Below are 17,850 nucleotides of genomic sequence, written 5' to 3' on the forward strand. Positions count from 1 at the left end.
TCTCCCCAGTGGCGATGTTTACACAGCGCACCGGGTACTTGATATAAGACTTAGTCGACCTAAGGCGACCGGGCCACTCACCCCGTCGTGTAACGTGCCGACCTTCATCGGTTGCCCCTCGCTAACAACACTTGCCCCAACAGTTTATGAAGGCTATACGGGTCATCTTTGTCTGTGCAATGGGAAGGGGCGTTCACTGTTGGCGAGGTGCAGGAGGGATCAGGTGAAAGAGGTGGGATCAGGTGGGATCAGGTGGGCTCACCCCCCCCCGGGTGAAACCATCGCGTGACAAAGGGGGGGGGGGGGTGGAATGTGGGCGAGCCTTTCACTTTCACCCTCACTGGCGGCCCCTGTGTACGTGACGCGACGTGACTGGGTCACCTGCACTACAACCCAATACACATAGCGCAACTGTAGACCCTGCCTCGTCATAAAATCACGGCGATTTGTTTTATTTTTAAATCGACGTTTCGGCCAAGGGCCATTCTTCAGTCGTAAAGTGGACAGCAGTTGTAAGTTGCGCTGTACGCTTTGCGGATGCTTACTTCGAAGAAAGCGGGAAGGCGTACGAAGTTTTTGCGTTCACATCGTCACATTTTAAAGAGATTAACTCTCCCCCCCCTCGCCACCCCTCCTAACACTCCCCATCCCGGAGTGGACGAGTCCACGTCGCGACGAGAATAAAAGGTGCGCGGGTGAAGGCGGAGCCAAGCGGCCCTGGGACGCGGGGGGAGGAGGAGGAGGGAGAGACCGACCGGGAGAGACGGGGAGGGAGAGACCGACCGGGAGTAGACGGGGAGGGAGAGGCGCTCGGGCACGAAGGAAGTTTGCGAGCGACTCTTGGCGAGCGAGCGAGCGGAGAGCGAAGAACAAAGGCTCGAGAAGTCGGCCTCCCGGTTCGACACCGCGCTCCCGTCAGGAGTTTGCTGCTGCTGCCTTTGTGCACGGAGCTCCCGAAGAGGGCGGTGGTTGTGGTGCAGTCGGCGAGGGAGGGGGCGGTGGAGACACTTGCCTCCTGCGGGCGGTCAGGGGAGGAGGCGAGAGGGCACGGGGAGCGAGAGGATCGTTTAGGAGAGGCGGAGGAGGCGAGAGTTGGGAAGAGGAGGCGACGCAGCGGAGAGAGAATCCGACGAGCGGAGTGGAGAAGTCAAAGAGATAAAGAGAACGGACCACGCGAGGAGAGAGAAGTTCAGAGGAAGATAATCGAGGCAAAGAAAGAGTGAGGAGAGTATTGGTGGAAGGGGGGGGTGTAAGAGGAGGAGAGCGAGGGAGAGGAACCGCAGAGGCAGCGCCATGGGCGCGGCCGGGCTCCGCACCTGGGTGCCGTCCCGGCTCCCCCTGCTGCTGCTGCTCCTCCTGGGGGCCGTGGCGGCGGCGGCGGCGTCGTCTCTGCGGGAGCACGCGTGCTCTGCGCGTAGCTTCGCCCTGGACGGCAGCTGCCGGCCCTGCCACTCGTCGTGCGCCGAGTGCGATGGCAGCGAGAACTTCAACTGCACGGCGTGTCTCGTCGGTGGGTCGGCATCATCATCAGCACGATCATCATCATCACCACCACCATCACTCTCTCTGGTGGTCTAGACATCACGATGACGAGCTATCCTCATCTAAATAGATGTCGACATTGGTATCGTGGTTATCTCATTGTCATCAACATCGTCATCGCCTTTAATTGTATAATCATCTAACGGATCGATATCATTACCATCCGCTTCATAAATAACTCTGTCGCCCGCAATAACCGCGATCGACAACAACTTTCACTCCGTCAACTTCCTCAACATCGCCATCCGTACCATCGTCGCGAGTAACGGGAACTGCAGCAGCGTGGCCACTCACGGCATCGTCTTATCGGCATCGATATCTTCGTCGGCAACAATGGTGCATCATCATCCTCCTCGACGTCATCTGAATCGCCAACAACTTTATTAAACATCCCCTAACGACCTCGTCTTCAGTAGTCCCACCACTGCTATCATCGCCGTCGCCACCTTGATCGTCGCCATCACGCACGTACCCACGGCTGTACGGAGTCGTCAATGATCAACCGCGGTTGGCTTTAGGGACGAGCTACCATTGGGCGCTCCTTGAGGCCAATATACGGGACGTGTTGTTCGCTGCGTTATGCCCGCGGTATAAAAGCCCGCGTTCGAATTCCTCCTTGAAGCCCTTCCCAAGGGGGGGGGGGGGGGGGCTGGTACGCATCCGGGGATGGAGCATCCGTCTGTCCGTCCGTTTAAAGGGAACCCCGGGTCCGCGTCTGTCGCGAGGGGGGGGTGATGGCTGAGTTGGAGCCGTGCTGAGCAACTCCGCCCCCCACCCCACCCCGCCCCCCACGTGCGGCTGGGTGATGGGAGTCGCGAACTGCTCAACGTGCTCGCTCGCTCGCTCATTGTCTGCCTTTGAGGCGAGCGCGTGAGGCAGATGGGGGGGGGGGGGCTGACGAGAGTGGAAACGCCGGGACCCAGCAGGACCCCTCGCGCCGCCCCCATCCCCCACTGACCTCCCCACAGTCGCGAACCACCTCACCTCGTCACTGGTGTCCACCTCGTCACTCGTGTCCACCTCACCTCGTCACTCGTGTCCACCTCGTCACTCCTGTCCACCTCACCTCGTCACTCGTGTCCACCTCGTCACTCGTGTCCACCTCGTCACTCGTGTCCACCTCACCACGTACCTCGTGTCCACCTCACCACGTACCTCGTGTCCACCTCGTCACTCGTGTCCACCACGTCACTCGTGTCTACCTCACCACGTACCTCGTGTCCACTTTGTCACTCGTGTCCACCTCACCTCGTCACTCGTGTCCACCTCACCTCGTCACTCGTGTCCACCTCACCTCGTCACTCGTGTCCACCTCGTCACTCGTGTCCACCTCGTCACTCGTGTCCACCTCACCTCGTCACTCGTGTCCACCACGTCACTCGTGTCCACCTCACCACGTACCTCGTGTCCACCTCGTCACTCGTGTCCACCTCACCACGTACCTCTTGTCCATATCGTCACTCGTGTCCACCTCACCTCGTCACTCGTGTCCACCTCGTCACTCGTGTCCACCTCACCACGTATCTCTTGTCCACCTCGTCACTCATGTCCACCTCACCACGTCACTCGTGTCCACCTCACCTCGTCACTCGTGTCCACCTCACCTCGTCACTCGTGTCCACCTCACCTCGTCACTCGTGTCCACCTCGTCACTCGTGTCCACCTCACCACGTACCTCTTGTCCACCTCGTCACGTCACTCGTGTTCACCTCACCACACTAGCGACCCATAAAATCGAGGTCGTGGGTCAACTCGACCCGGAGTCTCTCCAGGGCTGAGAGTTTTGTACGAAGCCAACGGTGGACCTGGGCCAATGGGAATGTGGGTCGGAGTGTTTTGATAGTGCTTGGATGGCTATTGTTGTGCTGTACCTCTATGCTTCCGTGTCTTCAACAACCGGCAATGATTGGCGCGAAACACGATCCCTAGGGCGTGGGGATGTACTCATCCAGCAGTGGATTAAGAAACGGGGCTGTACATGCGCTAAAGAATGTGAATTTATACCACTGGCTCCTAGCCACCAATGGAGATGGAGAAATAATTCCACATTCACGTGATGAGGACCAGTTTTTTTCAAAGGACGAACACTCTTGACCTCTCTCAAAGTGTTCCTCATTTGATTGAAAACCAGACGGATGATGATGAGCCGAGCCAAGCCATGACCGGGATTTGAAGTCGCTGCTAATCCAGTGGCGAGCTGCTGGCCTACCCAGAGGTTTGCTGCACGGTCGGTACAGGTGCTCGGCCGTTTTTTTGAGGTTTTACATTAAAGTAAAATTGAAGATTAATAACGATACATTAACATTTTAATTTCAAATATATTTAATATTGTATAATGAGACCTTTTTGTTTCACAAAAGCATTTTTACACCCTCTGGAAATCCGTCCCCTCCAAAAATGATGAGCGAGGTACGGCCACAGGCTGTGCCCGCAGTGCCGCGGACAGATCTCACGAGGTGAGTCGCCGCGCCTGCCTGCAGTCCACCCGGCTCCGCACACCTGGCTAGCGCCGCTTACCCCAGCGCTTGGTGGCTCGTCGCATACCGAGCCACGACCACCGCCACAACATGCCCAGCCCGGCCGCAGCGAGTGGCCGTACGGCCTGCCATCGACCAGCGCCTCAAAGCCATCGTGGCGACGGTGTCCCCCGCATCTCCGCCGCAGCCCCGCTGAGAGCTGTGCAGCGACACGACCGACGCGACAACCTCCTCGCCAAGTCCTTTGTTTAGCCAGGAAAGGCTCGCTATCGCCAGCGACCGGCTTTGAGTGTTTGGCACAGTGCCTTGTGGAGTGGGAGGAAACCGAGTCGCTGGGGGGATGGGGTGTGGAACAAAACCTCGGCTACAAGGCGATAACACTGCAAAACAATCTGGCGGCCGAGGTTGATGGCCCACTCGACTGCCGTGTTTTCCCGTAGAGGTATGTTATCTCTGTACGATCCAAACAACCCGGGCGCCAAAAAGCCACAACGTGGTTGTATGCCGAATTGACACAAGGCAGCGTGCTTGCCTGCACATGTGGGTGCCTCGTCCTGCACACCCTGCAGGTGCTGCTGTCTGCGTGGTGTCGCAGACTAAACCCTTCTCCCCTGCTTCTTCCCTCGTGCCGCTTCAATGGGAAATTCCCTCCCATCACCTTTTCCACAGTGCTCGTAGAAGTAACCTCGCTCAATTCAAGAATTGTGTTACTACACTCTGATCTATTCCACCTTGGGCAGCGCTGTTTGTTGCTGTCCGCTTGGCGTTTGTAAAAAGTAAAACAACTATCCATGGCGGCGGTCTGATTGCCGCATCCGGTCCGATTCCCGCTTCCGTGGGGGGCCCAACTTGTCGGTGACGTCTCTCCAGCGTCCGCTCTACGAGCGCTCTCGTGATCCGCACTCTGTGCGGTCCGGTCGCAGCCCCCGTTAGAGCCCCGCCGCTCGTCGTGACGCTTCCTGCCGGTGCGCCGCTTTGTTTAGCCGTACACGTGGGTCGCTGAGCGGTTTGCCTGTTACTCAGCAGCTGCTAATAGGTAGCTATTGAGTAACGTACGCCAATTTTAAAACTGTTCGTCAAGAGACTTTCTTTATATCATCTGAGCAGGCCCCATGGTCTCTGGTGCAGTCTCCCCAACCCTTGTGGTCCACTCATTTCTATGACCTCTCTTATGTGCTGTGAAGAAATGGTAATTTCCTAAAACACACAACCCTTTTAGAAATTCGTTTTCCTTTTTACAGCCAGTTTTATTGACGCGGGGTGTGCAAGTTTTATTGTTGTTATTTTTGCTCGTGCACCGCTGCCAACGCAGCGGCGGTATCGCCACGTAATGAGTTCCGTTGAATGGTGGCTTTTATTTGACCCGGTGAGAGCCAGGGCCCCTCTTGACATAAACGATGTCGTTTTCCGGTGAGACACGGAGTGAATCTGCTGCGGTCGTTTTCGTTGCTGTGCGGCGGAGCTTTGCGATGGGTTTATTCATTAAAAACGGAGTTAAAATTCTAACCAAACCACCATGGGGCAGGTCCCCCAAACCATCTGATGGTCATGAGCCAAGGGAGTGAATTTGGCAGCCCCACAGTTGGGACAGTGCATACACTGTGACTTTCCTAAGTTTAGCCACTTAAAATAAAAAAAGTAAAATTAGTTTCCTGCTCACGCGAGCGTGGTGCGGTGGTGCCCGGTTACCGTCCGCAGCCAGAGCACACGGAGCTCTCTCCCTCCGCTGGTTTGGTGCTTGAGGACGCAAACCATGCAGTCTCATTTTCCCCAAAGCAATGATGGGCTAAATTTAACCCTTATCCGGAGTTGAACTGGCGAACTTCCGATCTGAGAACTGCACACTACAACCCGAGCAGCACCCACAGGGGGATGTGTAACCCACTGGCAGTTCCCATTCGGGGCCGAGTGGTGGTGTCGCGGTTGGCGCCCCCGCGCTACAACCCCGGTGACCCCAAGTCAGATCGCCGGCCGCAGGCGACACCAATGGCGAGTGGCGTCGCTGTGGGCGCCCCCACGCTCCCGGGCGTGGTGGCGACAAACAAACGGAGCAACCAACACAGAATGGGGAGGCCTTCAACCGGCGTTGATCGGTTTGCAGAGCGGTGAGGGCGAGCAAGGGGATTGACAGATTGCTTTATGCTTTGGTATCTCCTTTAAAGGCTTCGACATTCACAGATGGACGGCTTGTAAAAGAGCTGTACGTTTCGGTTCCTGAAGCGGCTCCCAGCACGCGTCGCGAAACGTCGGACGCTGCCAAAGCGACGCGCGGCGTAACGCCAAAACCGCGAGCCGGCGCGGCGTAACGCCAAAACCGCGAGCCGGCGCGGTGCTTGCCCTTACGCGCGTGACGACCGTGCGAGCAGATCGTGCCGGCAAAGAACGCTTCCTGCACAAGCGGCACTGCCGCCTTACCTGCCCACTCGGTTTCTTCGCCGAGCGGCGCTCCCACCGGTGCCAGGACTGCGCCGACAACTGCCAGGTGTGCTCGTCGCAAGACTCCTGCACGCGGTGCCAGGCGCGGTACCACGTGGTGAACGGCGCCTGCGAGGAGGTGCAGACATGCGAAGCCGGTACGGCCCCGCCATCACCACCCCCCATCTCTGCACCGTTTGAGTTTACCTTGCGCCAGTGTTCAGGCTCGCGTCTTAACAGACTAATTGTCTCCGTGGCGTTTGCGTTTATTCCGCCCCCCCGCGTGCTTCGTGCGTCGTGTACTCGCCCCATGCTCGCGTTCACCCCCCGTGCTGGCGTCTTACAGCGCTGTGCTTGTGCAGTTTGCGCTCGCCCTGTGTTTCTGTTCACGGTCGTCCGTGCTCTGCGTCGACATCCACGCACGGCGGAGACTCGTGTTGATGCCGTCGTCGCTCCTGCGAGTCGTGGCGTCGGGTCGTGGCGTCGCGTCGTTGACGTCCGTGTCCACGTTTCCCAGGCCAGGTGCTCGACCCCGACACGGACGACTGCCTCGACTGCGGTCCTGGCTGCGCCGGCTGCGCGCCGTGTGAGTGCCGCCCGCCCACAGCCCCCACCCCGAGATTCCCCTCTCACGTGCGAGGATTTCTCCAGGATCTTCGGTTTCCTCCCCCGCACGCACACTCGTTGTGACGTCACGTGCCTTCTCCCGTTCTCTCTCCTGCCCCCCACCCCTTTCTCACAGCCGACCCCGAGAAGTGCGACCAATGCTTGCCGGGCTACTTCCTGTGAGTACCCACGAGCGCGGTACACTCCACGCGTACCGACAAACGCAAAGGAACCGATGTAGTCAGAATGAAAGCGACTCGAGCGATGATGGTGACGAGGGCAGTCGCGACGAGAGCAAGGTAGTTGTGATGCAGCAGGTGATGATGGTAGAAGCAAGCAAGGTAGTTGTGATGCAGCAGGTGATGATGGTAGAAGCAAGCAAGGTAGTTGTGATGCAGCAGGTGATGATGGTAGAAGCAGGAAGCGGTGATGGGAGCAGGCGCGAGTGGACATGCGTGCGCAAGCAGGAGTGTAGTGCTTAGTGTACCGCATTACGGACCCGGCACACAGAGATTCCCAATCGTAGCCAATATCCGTGAAGAATATCTGAACCGGTCCTGGGCCTCCCCTAGGTCGACTCGACCTCAAATAAATATCTGGTGTGGTGTGTAAAATTGCCATTTGGGAGACAAAGACGGCCGGGTGTGACACTCCCCACCAGCACCCTGGTCCACTGTGCCGGCCTCGATAGGTGCTCGCTAGCACAACCTTTCATCTCTTGCGTAGGCTGCGAGCGCGGTGCCACCACTTGTGCCCGCGGGAGATGTACGGGGACCTCCAGACGGGGCAGTGCACCAACTGCGGCAGCTCCTGCCTGGACTGCGTCGACGCGGAGACGTGCCGCACCTGCCCCTCCGACCACCTGCACCTGCGTGAGTGACCGCGCTCGCCCCCAAATCGCCCGCACGCCCCCAAATCGCCCGCACGCCCACTCGCCTTACCCGTTCTCCAAATTTCTCGCCCACTTCCAAATCGCCCGCTCGCCACTGCGTGGGGAGGGTTGACGTTTTGCCGCCGTCGCTGCCACGCAGGTGAACACTGCGTGACGAGGTGCCTCCCGAAGATGTTCGTGAATGGAACCGCGCGCCGCTGTGAGCCGTGCCACGAGTCGTGCGAGAGCTGCTCTGGCCCCGGCGCCGAGGAGTGCGACTCGTGCCCCCAGGGCAGCTTCCTGGACGCCGGGCACTGCCAGCACCTCGAGGAGTGCGCCTCCGGGGAGTTCAGTGGTAACGTGCGGCGACTCTCCTCTTCATCTCCTGTTGCAGCCCCTGAGGCCAGGGGTGGATTTTCCATGTTGCCATGGTGGGATCGAGTCTTTCTCGTAGAACAACGCACTGTTGATTCCCCCCACAGAGTGGTACTCATTTTATTGACCCCGGAGCCATGATGGGCCGAGTCAACCTCCAAACAGGATTTTGAACTCCCAACTGTCTAGCTGGCTTTTGTGAACTACGTTTATGCAGCGAGTCCAACTGAGTTGCAGACGTCTTGGGAAAAACACGTTTTATTAAACTCTTAGCACAACACACTCCAGGATAGTGACACAACACACTCCAGGCTAGTGACACAACACACTCCAGGATAGTGACACAACACACTCGAGGATAGTGACACAACACACTCGAGGATAGTGACACAACACACTCCAGGATAGTGACACAACACACTCCAGGATAGTGACACAACACACTCCAGGATAGTGACACAACACACTCCAGGCTAGTGACACAGCACGCTCCAGGCTAGTGACACAACACGCTCCAGGCTAGTGACACAACACGCTCCAGGCTGGTGACACAACACACTCCAGGCTAGTGACACAACACACTCCAGGCTAGTGAGACAGCACGCTCCAGGCTAGTGACACAACACGCTCCAGGCTGGTGACACAACACGCTCCAGGCTGGTGACACAACACGCTCCAGGCTGGTGACACAACACGCTCCAGGCTGGTGACACAACACGCTCCAGGCTGGTGACACAACACGCTCCAGGCTGGTGACACAACACGCTCCAGGCTGGTGACACAACACGCTCCAGGCTAGTGACACAACACGCTCCAGGCTAGTGACACCCCAACTCGCCACGCTACAGCAGAACTAGACACGGTTCTGCTATCCCGGTACGGACCACAAGCTGGGTCCCGGACCGCGTGGCTGGAGGCTTTTTCAAGCTTGACGTGGATCTCCTCCCTCTCCAACTGCAAGAACCCCAAGCCCCTCTCGGGGTCCCCCCCCCTTATATCGGGCAGGGCTGGGGCTGGCTCCGCCTCACGCCCCGCCCACCTTCTCGATCTCTCTCGCCCTTGTCCGAAGGCTCTCGAGAGTTCTTCTCGGACCATGTGACCACCCATTGGCCCCCTCCACCGGTCACATGTCCAAAGGTCAGCCAGAGTATCATGCCCCCAACGTAACCCTAGCTGGCTGACACTCTCTCGCCGCTCTCTCAACGGGAGCCCGCACTGCACGCTGTGCGTGGTGCCACCGCGCTGAACCAGCACTCGCCCAAGCCCCCACTAGGGCTGGTGCTACACCCCGTGTCCGGGGTGTACACACAACAGTAGACATCCCACGTGGCCTCGCAGGCCCGGCACCACAGTGACAATCTCAGTCACCACATTTAAATAAAGTTGTCATCGTTAAGCCAAGGACACTGCCGTGATGTGATGGTTATTCCACGGCCGGAATACCAAGTAAATATGTTGAACTTCTTTCGCACCGTACGTAGCCAACCATGCTAATCGAAGGTTTACGCATCATGCGTAAACATCAGCACTGTGCCATGCCAGCCGATCTGTGCCTCCTTAACGTGGACGTCAGTGTGCGTCTCTGTGCCTATGATGTTCCCGTGCAGACACCTCCACCGGGTGCCGCCGCTGCAGTCCGTACTGCGCCGAGTGCTTTGGGCCCAACCCGGAGCAGTGCACGTCCTGTGCGGCGGGTGAGTTCCCACGGGCACGGGGGAGGCGGGTGGGCGCATGAGTTTGCCAGCCTTGCGTGACGTACCTCGGGGTTGGCTGCTCTGTCAACCGGCGCAGGTGAAACCTTTGCAAGTGCCTACGTGCAGCCGTCTTTACTTGTTGCTGAAGTGGTGAATTCGAGGACGTGCGCTTGTGGAGGATTGGGCCGGTGCATGCGGCGTGGCCCCTACGTTGTTGTACGCATGCGAGGTGTGCACGTGCAGCGTACAAGGTTAGGTGGCGAGCTGTGCGCGTGTGATCCGGCTGTACGCGTGGTGTGCGCTTGCTGGAGTGCATACGTGGTGCACAGTCTTTGCGGCGCGTGCGACTCGTGCGCACGTGTGTCCGCCCGTGTCCTCCGCTGACACCGCAGGGAGGTTCCTGGACGAGCAGACGACGTGCGTGTCCTCGTGCCCCGAGGGCTTCGTGGGGAGCGAGGACACGCGCGAGTGTGAGGAGTGCCCCGAGGGCTGCCGCCAGTGCGTGGCGGACGGGGCGGCGGCGGGGGGGAGCGAGGGGCTGACGTGCGAGGCCTGCTGGCAGCCTGAGGACTCCGCGCTCGCCTACTACCTCCACCTGGGCAGCTGCATCGCAGAGTGCCCCGAGTGAGCTCTCTTCCGCAGCTCTCGTCGCGCCTGGGATTGCCGAATCGCCTGCAGGATACTTTAAATTTGCTCTAAGGAGTATATCCTGGGGAACTTGGTTTTAATACGACTACCAGCTTTGACCTCTCTTTGGCCACCTCGAGGAAGTCAAACCTGGTGGCCTAGCACGTGGCTAACGACGATTCTCTCGCTCTCTCCATCTCCCCCGCGCTCGCTCCGACGCCTCCCAGGCACTACTTCGAGTCTCCTGAGGAGGGGGCGTGCGTGCCGTGCGACGCCGCGTGCGCCACGTGCGAGGGGGAGGCCGCCGCGTGCGTGACGTGTGCCGGCGGCCTGCTGCTCGACGGAGGCGTGTGCCGCCAGGGCTGCCGAGAGCGCTACTTCGCCGGCACGGACGGCGAGTGTCGGCACTGCCCGCAGCACTGCGAGGCCTGCACCAACGCGACAGCCTGCGCCAGTATGTAGCGTCGGTGGCGGCAATGATCTCGAATGGTCTCTTGCAACCAGTGCCGGATTTTGCTAGTAGCACAAGTAGCATATGCTACGGGCCCTGTGCTAAATGCTTTCAAGTGATCAATTCTGGTTCGGTGATTCTGCACTTGTTCTATTACTATAGTACTATACTGCCTTGAACTTTTATGAACGCCTGGGTGTTTAATGTTTGCGATTTGTCGTATTATCTTGCTGTATAGCAAATGAAAACGTACAATTACTTTACTGTGCAAGTAAAAAAATGGTGTGTTTTCATATATTTTTTTTAATTGAAAGCCCCTTTATAACATATGCTACAGGCCCCGCACTAGCTTAATCCGGCACTGCTTGCAACGGAGAACTGTTTCTCAAACGGCTCTCGCTTTGTTGTAAACTGTGTGTGTGTGTGTGCACGGCGTTTTGTCAACAACGGCGATGATGGTAACGGCGCATGCTCGTGCCGTTCAGCACGACGTCCGACGGCGTTTCTCTCTGCATGCCGCGTCACCCCTCGTGTTCTGCCCCCTCCTGTCCCCCTCCCACTGCCCGCGCAGAGTGCAGCTACCTGTACTCCCTGCTGGGGGGCAAGTGCTACGTGGTGTGCCCCGACGGGTACTACGAGGGCGTCGATGAGGGCCGCTGCCTGCGCTGCCAGGAGAGCTGCGCCACCTGCTCGGGTCCCGGCGAGGACGACTGCGAGCGCTGCCCGCCGGGCCGGCCGCGCCTCTACGAGGGCCGCTGCTCCGAGGAGTGCCCGCGGCACGCCTTCTACGACGCCGGCACGGGGGACTGCCAGGGTGAGCCGGGGGGGGGGGGGGGCGTGCGTGCGCGCCAGCCCGCCGGCACGCGCGCGTGACCCACCGGCAGTGGGGTCCGCGAGGCCGTGGGAAGTGGTCCGGGACTGTCGCGGATACCACGCGAAACAAATATTTGAGGGTTGACGGTTGTCCTTGTGTGCGCGTGTGCGCGTTCGGTGCTCTCTCAGACTGCGACCAATCGTGCGAGAGTTGCACGGGCCCCACGGCCGCGGAGTGCGCCACGTGCGCCTCCAACGGCGGGGAGCCCGACCCGGACACCGGCCTGTGCTCCGCGGAGGAGGAGGAGGATCCCGCGCCCGCCACGTCGCCCCCCCCCGCGTGCCCGCCCGGCTCCTACCGCCGGGGGGACGATGGCTCCTGCGGCACGTGCGACGGGACGTGCGCGGCGTGCCAGGGCCCGTCGGACCGCGACTGCCGGTCCTGCGCTCGAGGGGCCTTCCTTTACAGTGAGCGCCACCGCGGGACCCTTCCTCCCAGAGCTATTTGCCACTGCGGGACCCTTCCTCCCAGAGCTATTTGCCACTGCGGGACCCTTCCTCCCAGAGCTATTCGCCACCGCGGGACCCTTCCTCCCAGAGCTATTCGCCACCGCGGGACCCTTCCTCCCAGAGCTATTCGCCACCGCGGGACCCTTCCTCCCAGAGCTATTCGCCACCGCGGGACCCTTCCTCCCAGAGCTATTCGCCACCGCGGGACCCTTCCTCCCAGAGCTATTCGCCACCGAGTGACCTCGGCGTTTGACACGCACAGGAGTTCGCGTGACGATTGCTGGGGATTTGGTGGCAGGGCCGGGAAAAGCAATGCAGCCGTCCAGGTTGAGACTAATCGTGTGGAATTAAAAGCGGGTGGCAGGGTGGCACGGTGGTAAGGAAGGGCTTGTGTTTGATTTCCGAATCGGGCACATTTCTGCGTGAAAACTTTTATGTTCTCTTCCGCTTCTGCATGGATTTCCTCCATTACCTGAAAATTCAATCGCTGAATTGGGATTGCACACAGCAGCAACATCGTCCTCTACTGAAAAAAAAAACTTGTTGTGTTATTATATTCTTGGTTCTTTCGGCAAAGCGATCATCATCAGGTGATCATCATCAGGTGATGATAATTGCTTGTGTTGCAATCGAAACGTCGTGAGAATTTTATTGTTTTTTTATTATTTTATTATTTCCCTTCTACGTGACGTTACCGAAAGAACCAAGAAGATGAATCCCTGCGGTCATGAAAGCTTTAAGTCTAAATTGTTGGAGTGTTGCCATGCAGTTGCCCCGTTCCGTACTCGCCGATCGCTCTGCCCCCACCCCCTGCGCCGGCGCGTGCAGACGGCACGTGCCTGTCGTCGTGCCCCGACGGGCACTACCCTGCCGGGGGAGATGGCTCCTGCGCGCGGTGCCACCCGGCTTGCGCCACCTGCAGGGGAGCGGCCGCCGCAGACTGCACGGCGTGCGTCAGCAGTGCCTACCGCCTCAACAACGGCCACTGCGACTTCTCCTGCCCGCCCAGGTGATCGCCTTCACTTGCCGGCCTTCCCGCTTGAAGATGCTCGGTGCAGTTTCGAGCGAAGCGCCGTATTCGATTGCTGATAAATCTTGGTTGTGACAGTTGTTCTTCACCCGTTGTGAGCGAGAAGAAATGATCGGCGCGCCGGTGAACACTTGGACACGTGGCAGTTTTGTTTGTTTGGCTGTGTCTGGTGGCGGAGGGTCGTACGACACACATTTGGCTAAATAATTACATGCCCTTGCACCAAAAAATCGATTGCGAATCGTAATATCAGCTGCGAAAACCCACGTTGTTACATCGCCTTAGTCCTTGCTGTGCTGAACAAACTGCACACTGGGTAACAAAACAGTTTGCTTGTTCAGAAGCAATGCTGCTGAACAAGCATGCACTTCTAGAAGGAATGTCGCATTGCTAATGGGATGTGTATTACGCTGAGGGCCAGATGTGCGGAGGAGGCCGAATGCGTACATATGCGCCAACTCGCTAACCGTGCGGCACCGTGCGGCACCGCGCCCCCACCGCCGGCAGGCACTACGGCGACGAGGAGGCCTCGGCCTGCGCGCCGTGCCACGCCTCGTGCGGCGACTGCTCGGGGCCGTCCCCCGCCGACTGCCTGAGCTGCCCCCGGGGCTCCGTGATGCTGGCCGACGAGCGCCGCTGCGTGGAAGGCGGCTGCCCCACGTACGGCTACTTCCCAGGGCACGACGACACCTGCCTCACCTGCCACCGCAGCTGCCGCTCCTGCAGAGGTGAGCCCGGGGCCGTGCCCAGAAGATCTGGATGAGATATCCAAAGGCTCCGACTAGGATAGTGAAAAGTTTTGCTTGGGATATGCGGAGATTCTGCCTCCTGGTTTGGATATCCAGAGGATCGGCCTCCTGGTTGGGATATCGTCCATGATGCCCAGAGGATCTCATCGAGAGGCTTTGGATGAAGTGGCCTTCATGGGATTTGGTACACAGGGATACAAGAGGTTAAGAGGTCCTCCCCAAGTTGATCCCAACAAATGAGAATTGGAAGATTGGTAAAGATGCGGTGTGACCACCACGACTGTGCTCCGATTGTGCTCGCGTGTGTCGCTGACGTGTCGCTCACGTGTTGCCTCCGGCGGCTGGGTGTGGTGTCACCGCAGGAGGCGGTGCAAAGGACTGCCTCACCTGTGAGTGGGGTGCCGAGCTCCAGAACGGTATCTGCTACCCGGCGTGCTCGGAGAACAACTTCTTCACTGAGAAGGTAGCTGGCCCTCAGCCGTTCCACCGTGACCCTCTCTCCCACCCGGCCGTGAACCCTGCGCACAATCGAAGTGCTGCTCAAATGAGCGTTGAGGCATTGTGCATCTTCTGTGTTACAGCCCTGAGTTGTGGTGGATATTCCACATTCCTATGGCAGGGGGTGAGTCTTATCAATAGGAGAACCACTGTCGACTTCCCCACAAAGTGGTATTCACCTTCACGACCCCAGAGGGGATAGTGGACTGACTTGACACCCAACCAGGATGTGATACATTTTTTTAAATAAATATTTTTCTGGAAAAATCCCTCAATGAAACCTCGTTTGCAAAAGGGCATCAGTTGACACCCAGCCAGGTCCATCTTGCAAATGAGACTCCTCCTGGTCTCTCTTGCATTCTCTTCTGGTTCAACAACATCAACTTGACCACTGGGCCCGCCACCTGGCAAGTTTGGGCCCAAGAACCTGCGGTTGGCAATCGTAATTTTAAAGACGTCTTCTCGAGCAACTACTGCGGCATCTTCTGAAGAGTGTCCCCCTCCCCCCTCCCCGTCCGGGCAGGGTGCGTGCAAGCCGTGCGACGAGTCGTGCCTGCGCTGCACGGGCCCCGTGGGCCACGACTGCCTGGAGTGCCACCCGCACCTGGCCCTCAACGTGAGCGAGCGCCGCTGCCTGCCCTGCTGCCTCCAGGGCGGCAACGGCGGCGCCGAGTGCTGTTTCTGCCGCAAGGGAACGAGTGAGAGCACGCACGCACCAATAAACAAACTCGCACACACCAAAAACGAGCGCTCGCACGGCCGTGCCACCACTGCAGCGACAGCCCTCATCCACCACTTCATCCATCGCCTCATTTGCACCATCGTCGATCACCACCTCCTGCTGGCAAACCAATCCCCACTCTCGCTTATTCCATCACTGCCTCCACTGAAACCAAGCCCCACACTCTAACCTCTGTCTCCAAAGGAAATTTGGGGATATATCATTGTCTGGACAGCAAGCGGACAGTGCAGCAACATCCATCATTATATCTGACTCCATACTCTCTACCTTTGCAACCTGCAGGGACCAGCATGGTGAAGTATGGTCAAATAACCCCCATGACTCGCACTGTGTGGGGAGATTGGCACTCGGCTGTGCATCTCCATTACTGAATTCACGTGGAACAGCCTCACTTAGCGGTATACATTTTACCGACCTCTGAGTCAGGATGATAATACCGTGTCGATCGTGGCTGGGATTTGAGCTCTCGACCTCGCGTCATTACGAGGGCTTCCCTCTCTGTTCAGCCGCGCCGTTAAAATGCGAACGGAATCCCTTCCTCCCCGGCTGCGTGCGTGCGCGCAGGCAAGTGCGTGCCCCCGCCCCCCGTGAGCGCGGGACGTCAGGTGGGGGCGCCGGACACGCAGCCGTCGGGGGAAGCCTCCTTGGGCCGGAAGAGTCACGCGGCGCTGACGGCGCTGCTGGTGCTCTCGCTGATGGCCGTGGGCGCCGGCGCGGCGCTGCTGCTGCGGGCTCGCGCGCGCCGCAAGCTGTGCTGGTCCCGCACCAGCTACGAGAAGCTGGGCGGCAGCAGCGGGGGCGGCACGGCGATCGCCACGACCGCCACCAAGCCCTTCTACGACGCGGAGCGCGACGGCGTGCGCCTGCGCGCGGAGCGCGGCGAGGGCCGCTACGAACACAGCCGCTTCCACGACGACCCCGCCGAGAGCGGCGACGACGACGATGACGTCGTGTACACAAGCGGCGACGGCACGGTGTACCGCCGCTACGACCACGGCAAGCACCTGCCCTCGTCCTCCGACAGCGAGCCCGAGGACGGCGGCGGTGGCGCCGGCGGCGACGGTCGGCTATTCGCGTAGGGTCGCTCGCTCTGGACCCCGCCGGGAGAGGGGGGGTTCGGTTGCGGGGCGGTGGGGTCCGGCACGGAGAGGATCATCGAGATGGTGTCGGGGCACGGCAGGAGGCGCCCGAAGCCGGGAACGCGCGGACCGTGCAACGGCAACGTCGCGATTCACGATCCTCGCGTTGCCGAGGGACGCAAGGACGTTGGAGGGTGAAGTGTGGGGGGGGGGGGGGACGTGCCAGCACGTGGGCGGCAAGACCGCGGCTCGTCGTCGGAAATCTCGAGTCCTTGGGGTTCCCGGTCACCGCTAGGAATGTCACGAGCGTGGCGCGAGCACACACCGCTCGTCGCCTCTGACGCTCGCTCCACCGCCAAGCGCACTCCCGCGTCCCTGTGCGGTGCTGGTTTTTAAAATCACTTTACTTGTTTGTAGTTTATGCGTTTTTATTGAGGTTGTTGGGGATAAGGTTGCAATAGGAGGTGGAATCTACTGTATAAAATGGTTTTAAGGAATGTTGATGAGATTAAACTAAACGCATTGCGGAATGATTTAGATTAGTCATCCGATGGTGAGCAGGTTCCCCTGGTGTTCGTGGAACCACCACACCCCAGCCCCGCAGCGTGACCTTGCCTCACGGTGGGGGGCATACAAAAACTCGGGGCGGGGGCAGGGGGGGGGGACGATAGAGAGAATGTTCAATAAACTTTAAACAAACGTCAACGCTAAACAAAATGCGCAAAGATGCGACCAGCTTGTCTCTTGCATTCTGCTCTCCGCTCTCACCCCATATGTGCGTAATGAAGATTGGAGTAAAACTGGCAGTGGTGTCAGAGCAATTGTCTTGACTTGCTATGGCCTAGATTACACCCTGGTGTGGATCATTCTCATGACCCAGCAGACGTTGGGGATGTTGGCGGTGGGTCTGTGATTATGGACTGATTGCCTTTCGCTGGGCTATGGCCTTCACCAAACTCTCACGTTACCCCCCAACTTGACTCTTAACCACGGCACCAACGCTCCTCCTGGCTGCTGCCTCCATCCGTACTTTAGTAAAGTTAAGATTAGAGTTGGGATTAGATTGGCGTTGGGGATGAGGATGTTTAGGTTGTGGTTTGGGGTCTAGTGTAATGTTTTGAGTGGGGGGTTATCGTTATGCTCACGCTGGGGTTACCGTTTATTTGGTGTTGGTGATTTGTTAGGTCGGGTTCGTGGTGGCGCTGGTTTCTTATTCCGCAGGGATTGACTGGAAGCTGTCGCGTGACCTCTCGCCCACATGTTCACTTTAATTTGTTTGACTGCTCCCTGCGGTGAGCACAGCGAAGATCCGACTCTCCCGCGGCTCCTCTTTAATGCCGGTGTAACCGGAGTAAAAAGGGGGCTCCAAGG

The 17,850-nt window shown here is 58.8% G+C and overlaps 1 protein-coding gene across 1 annotated transcript; it reads left to right on the forward strand.

Moving 5' to 3' along the window:
• The first annotated feature begins 746 nt into the window (after positions 1-746).
• On the forward strand, positions 747-17,012 carry LOC116940973 (proprotein convertase subtilisin/kexin type 5-like). The gene is made up of 16 exons (XM_032951444.2): positions 747-1,510; positions 6,386-6,592; positions 6,952-7,020; positions 7,177-7,219; positions 7,767-7,912; positions 8,072-8,266; positions 9,894-9,980; positions 10,373-10,604; positions 10,835-11,061; positions 11,630-11,872; positions 12,061-12,339; positions 13,210-13,390; positions 13,919-14,139; positions 14,523-14,623; positions 15,182-15,356; positions 15,965-17,012. Exons 1-16 carry the CDS (start codon positions 1,294-1,296, stop codon positions 16,477-16,479), a joined length of 3,138 nt encoding a protein of 1,045 aa, XP_032807335.2. The 5' UTR covers positions 747-1,293; the 3' UTR covers positions 16,480-17,012.
• The last annotated feature ends 838 nt before the right edge of the window (positions 17,013-17,850 follow it).

This window comes from Petromyzon marinus, chromosome 1 (assembly GCF_048934315.1).
Source record: "Petromyzon marinus isolate PM22_M1 ecotype Great Lakes invasive population chromosome 1, UKy_Petmar_22M1.pri1.0, whole genome shotgun sequence".
Taxonomy (NCBI): Eukaryota; Metazoa; Chordata; class Hyperoartia; order Petromyzontiformes; family Petromyzontidae; genus Petromyzon; species Petromyzon marinus.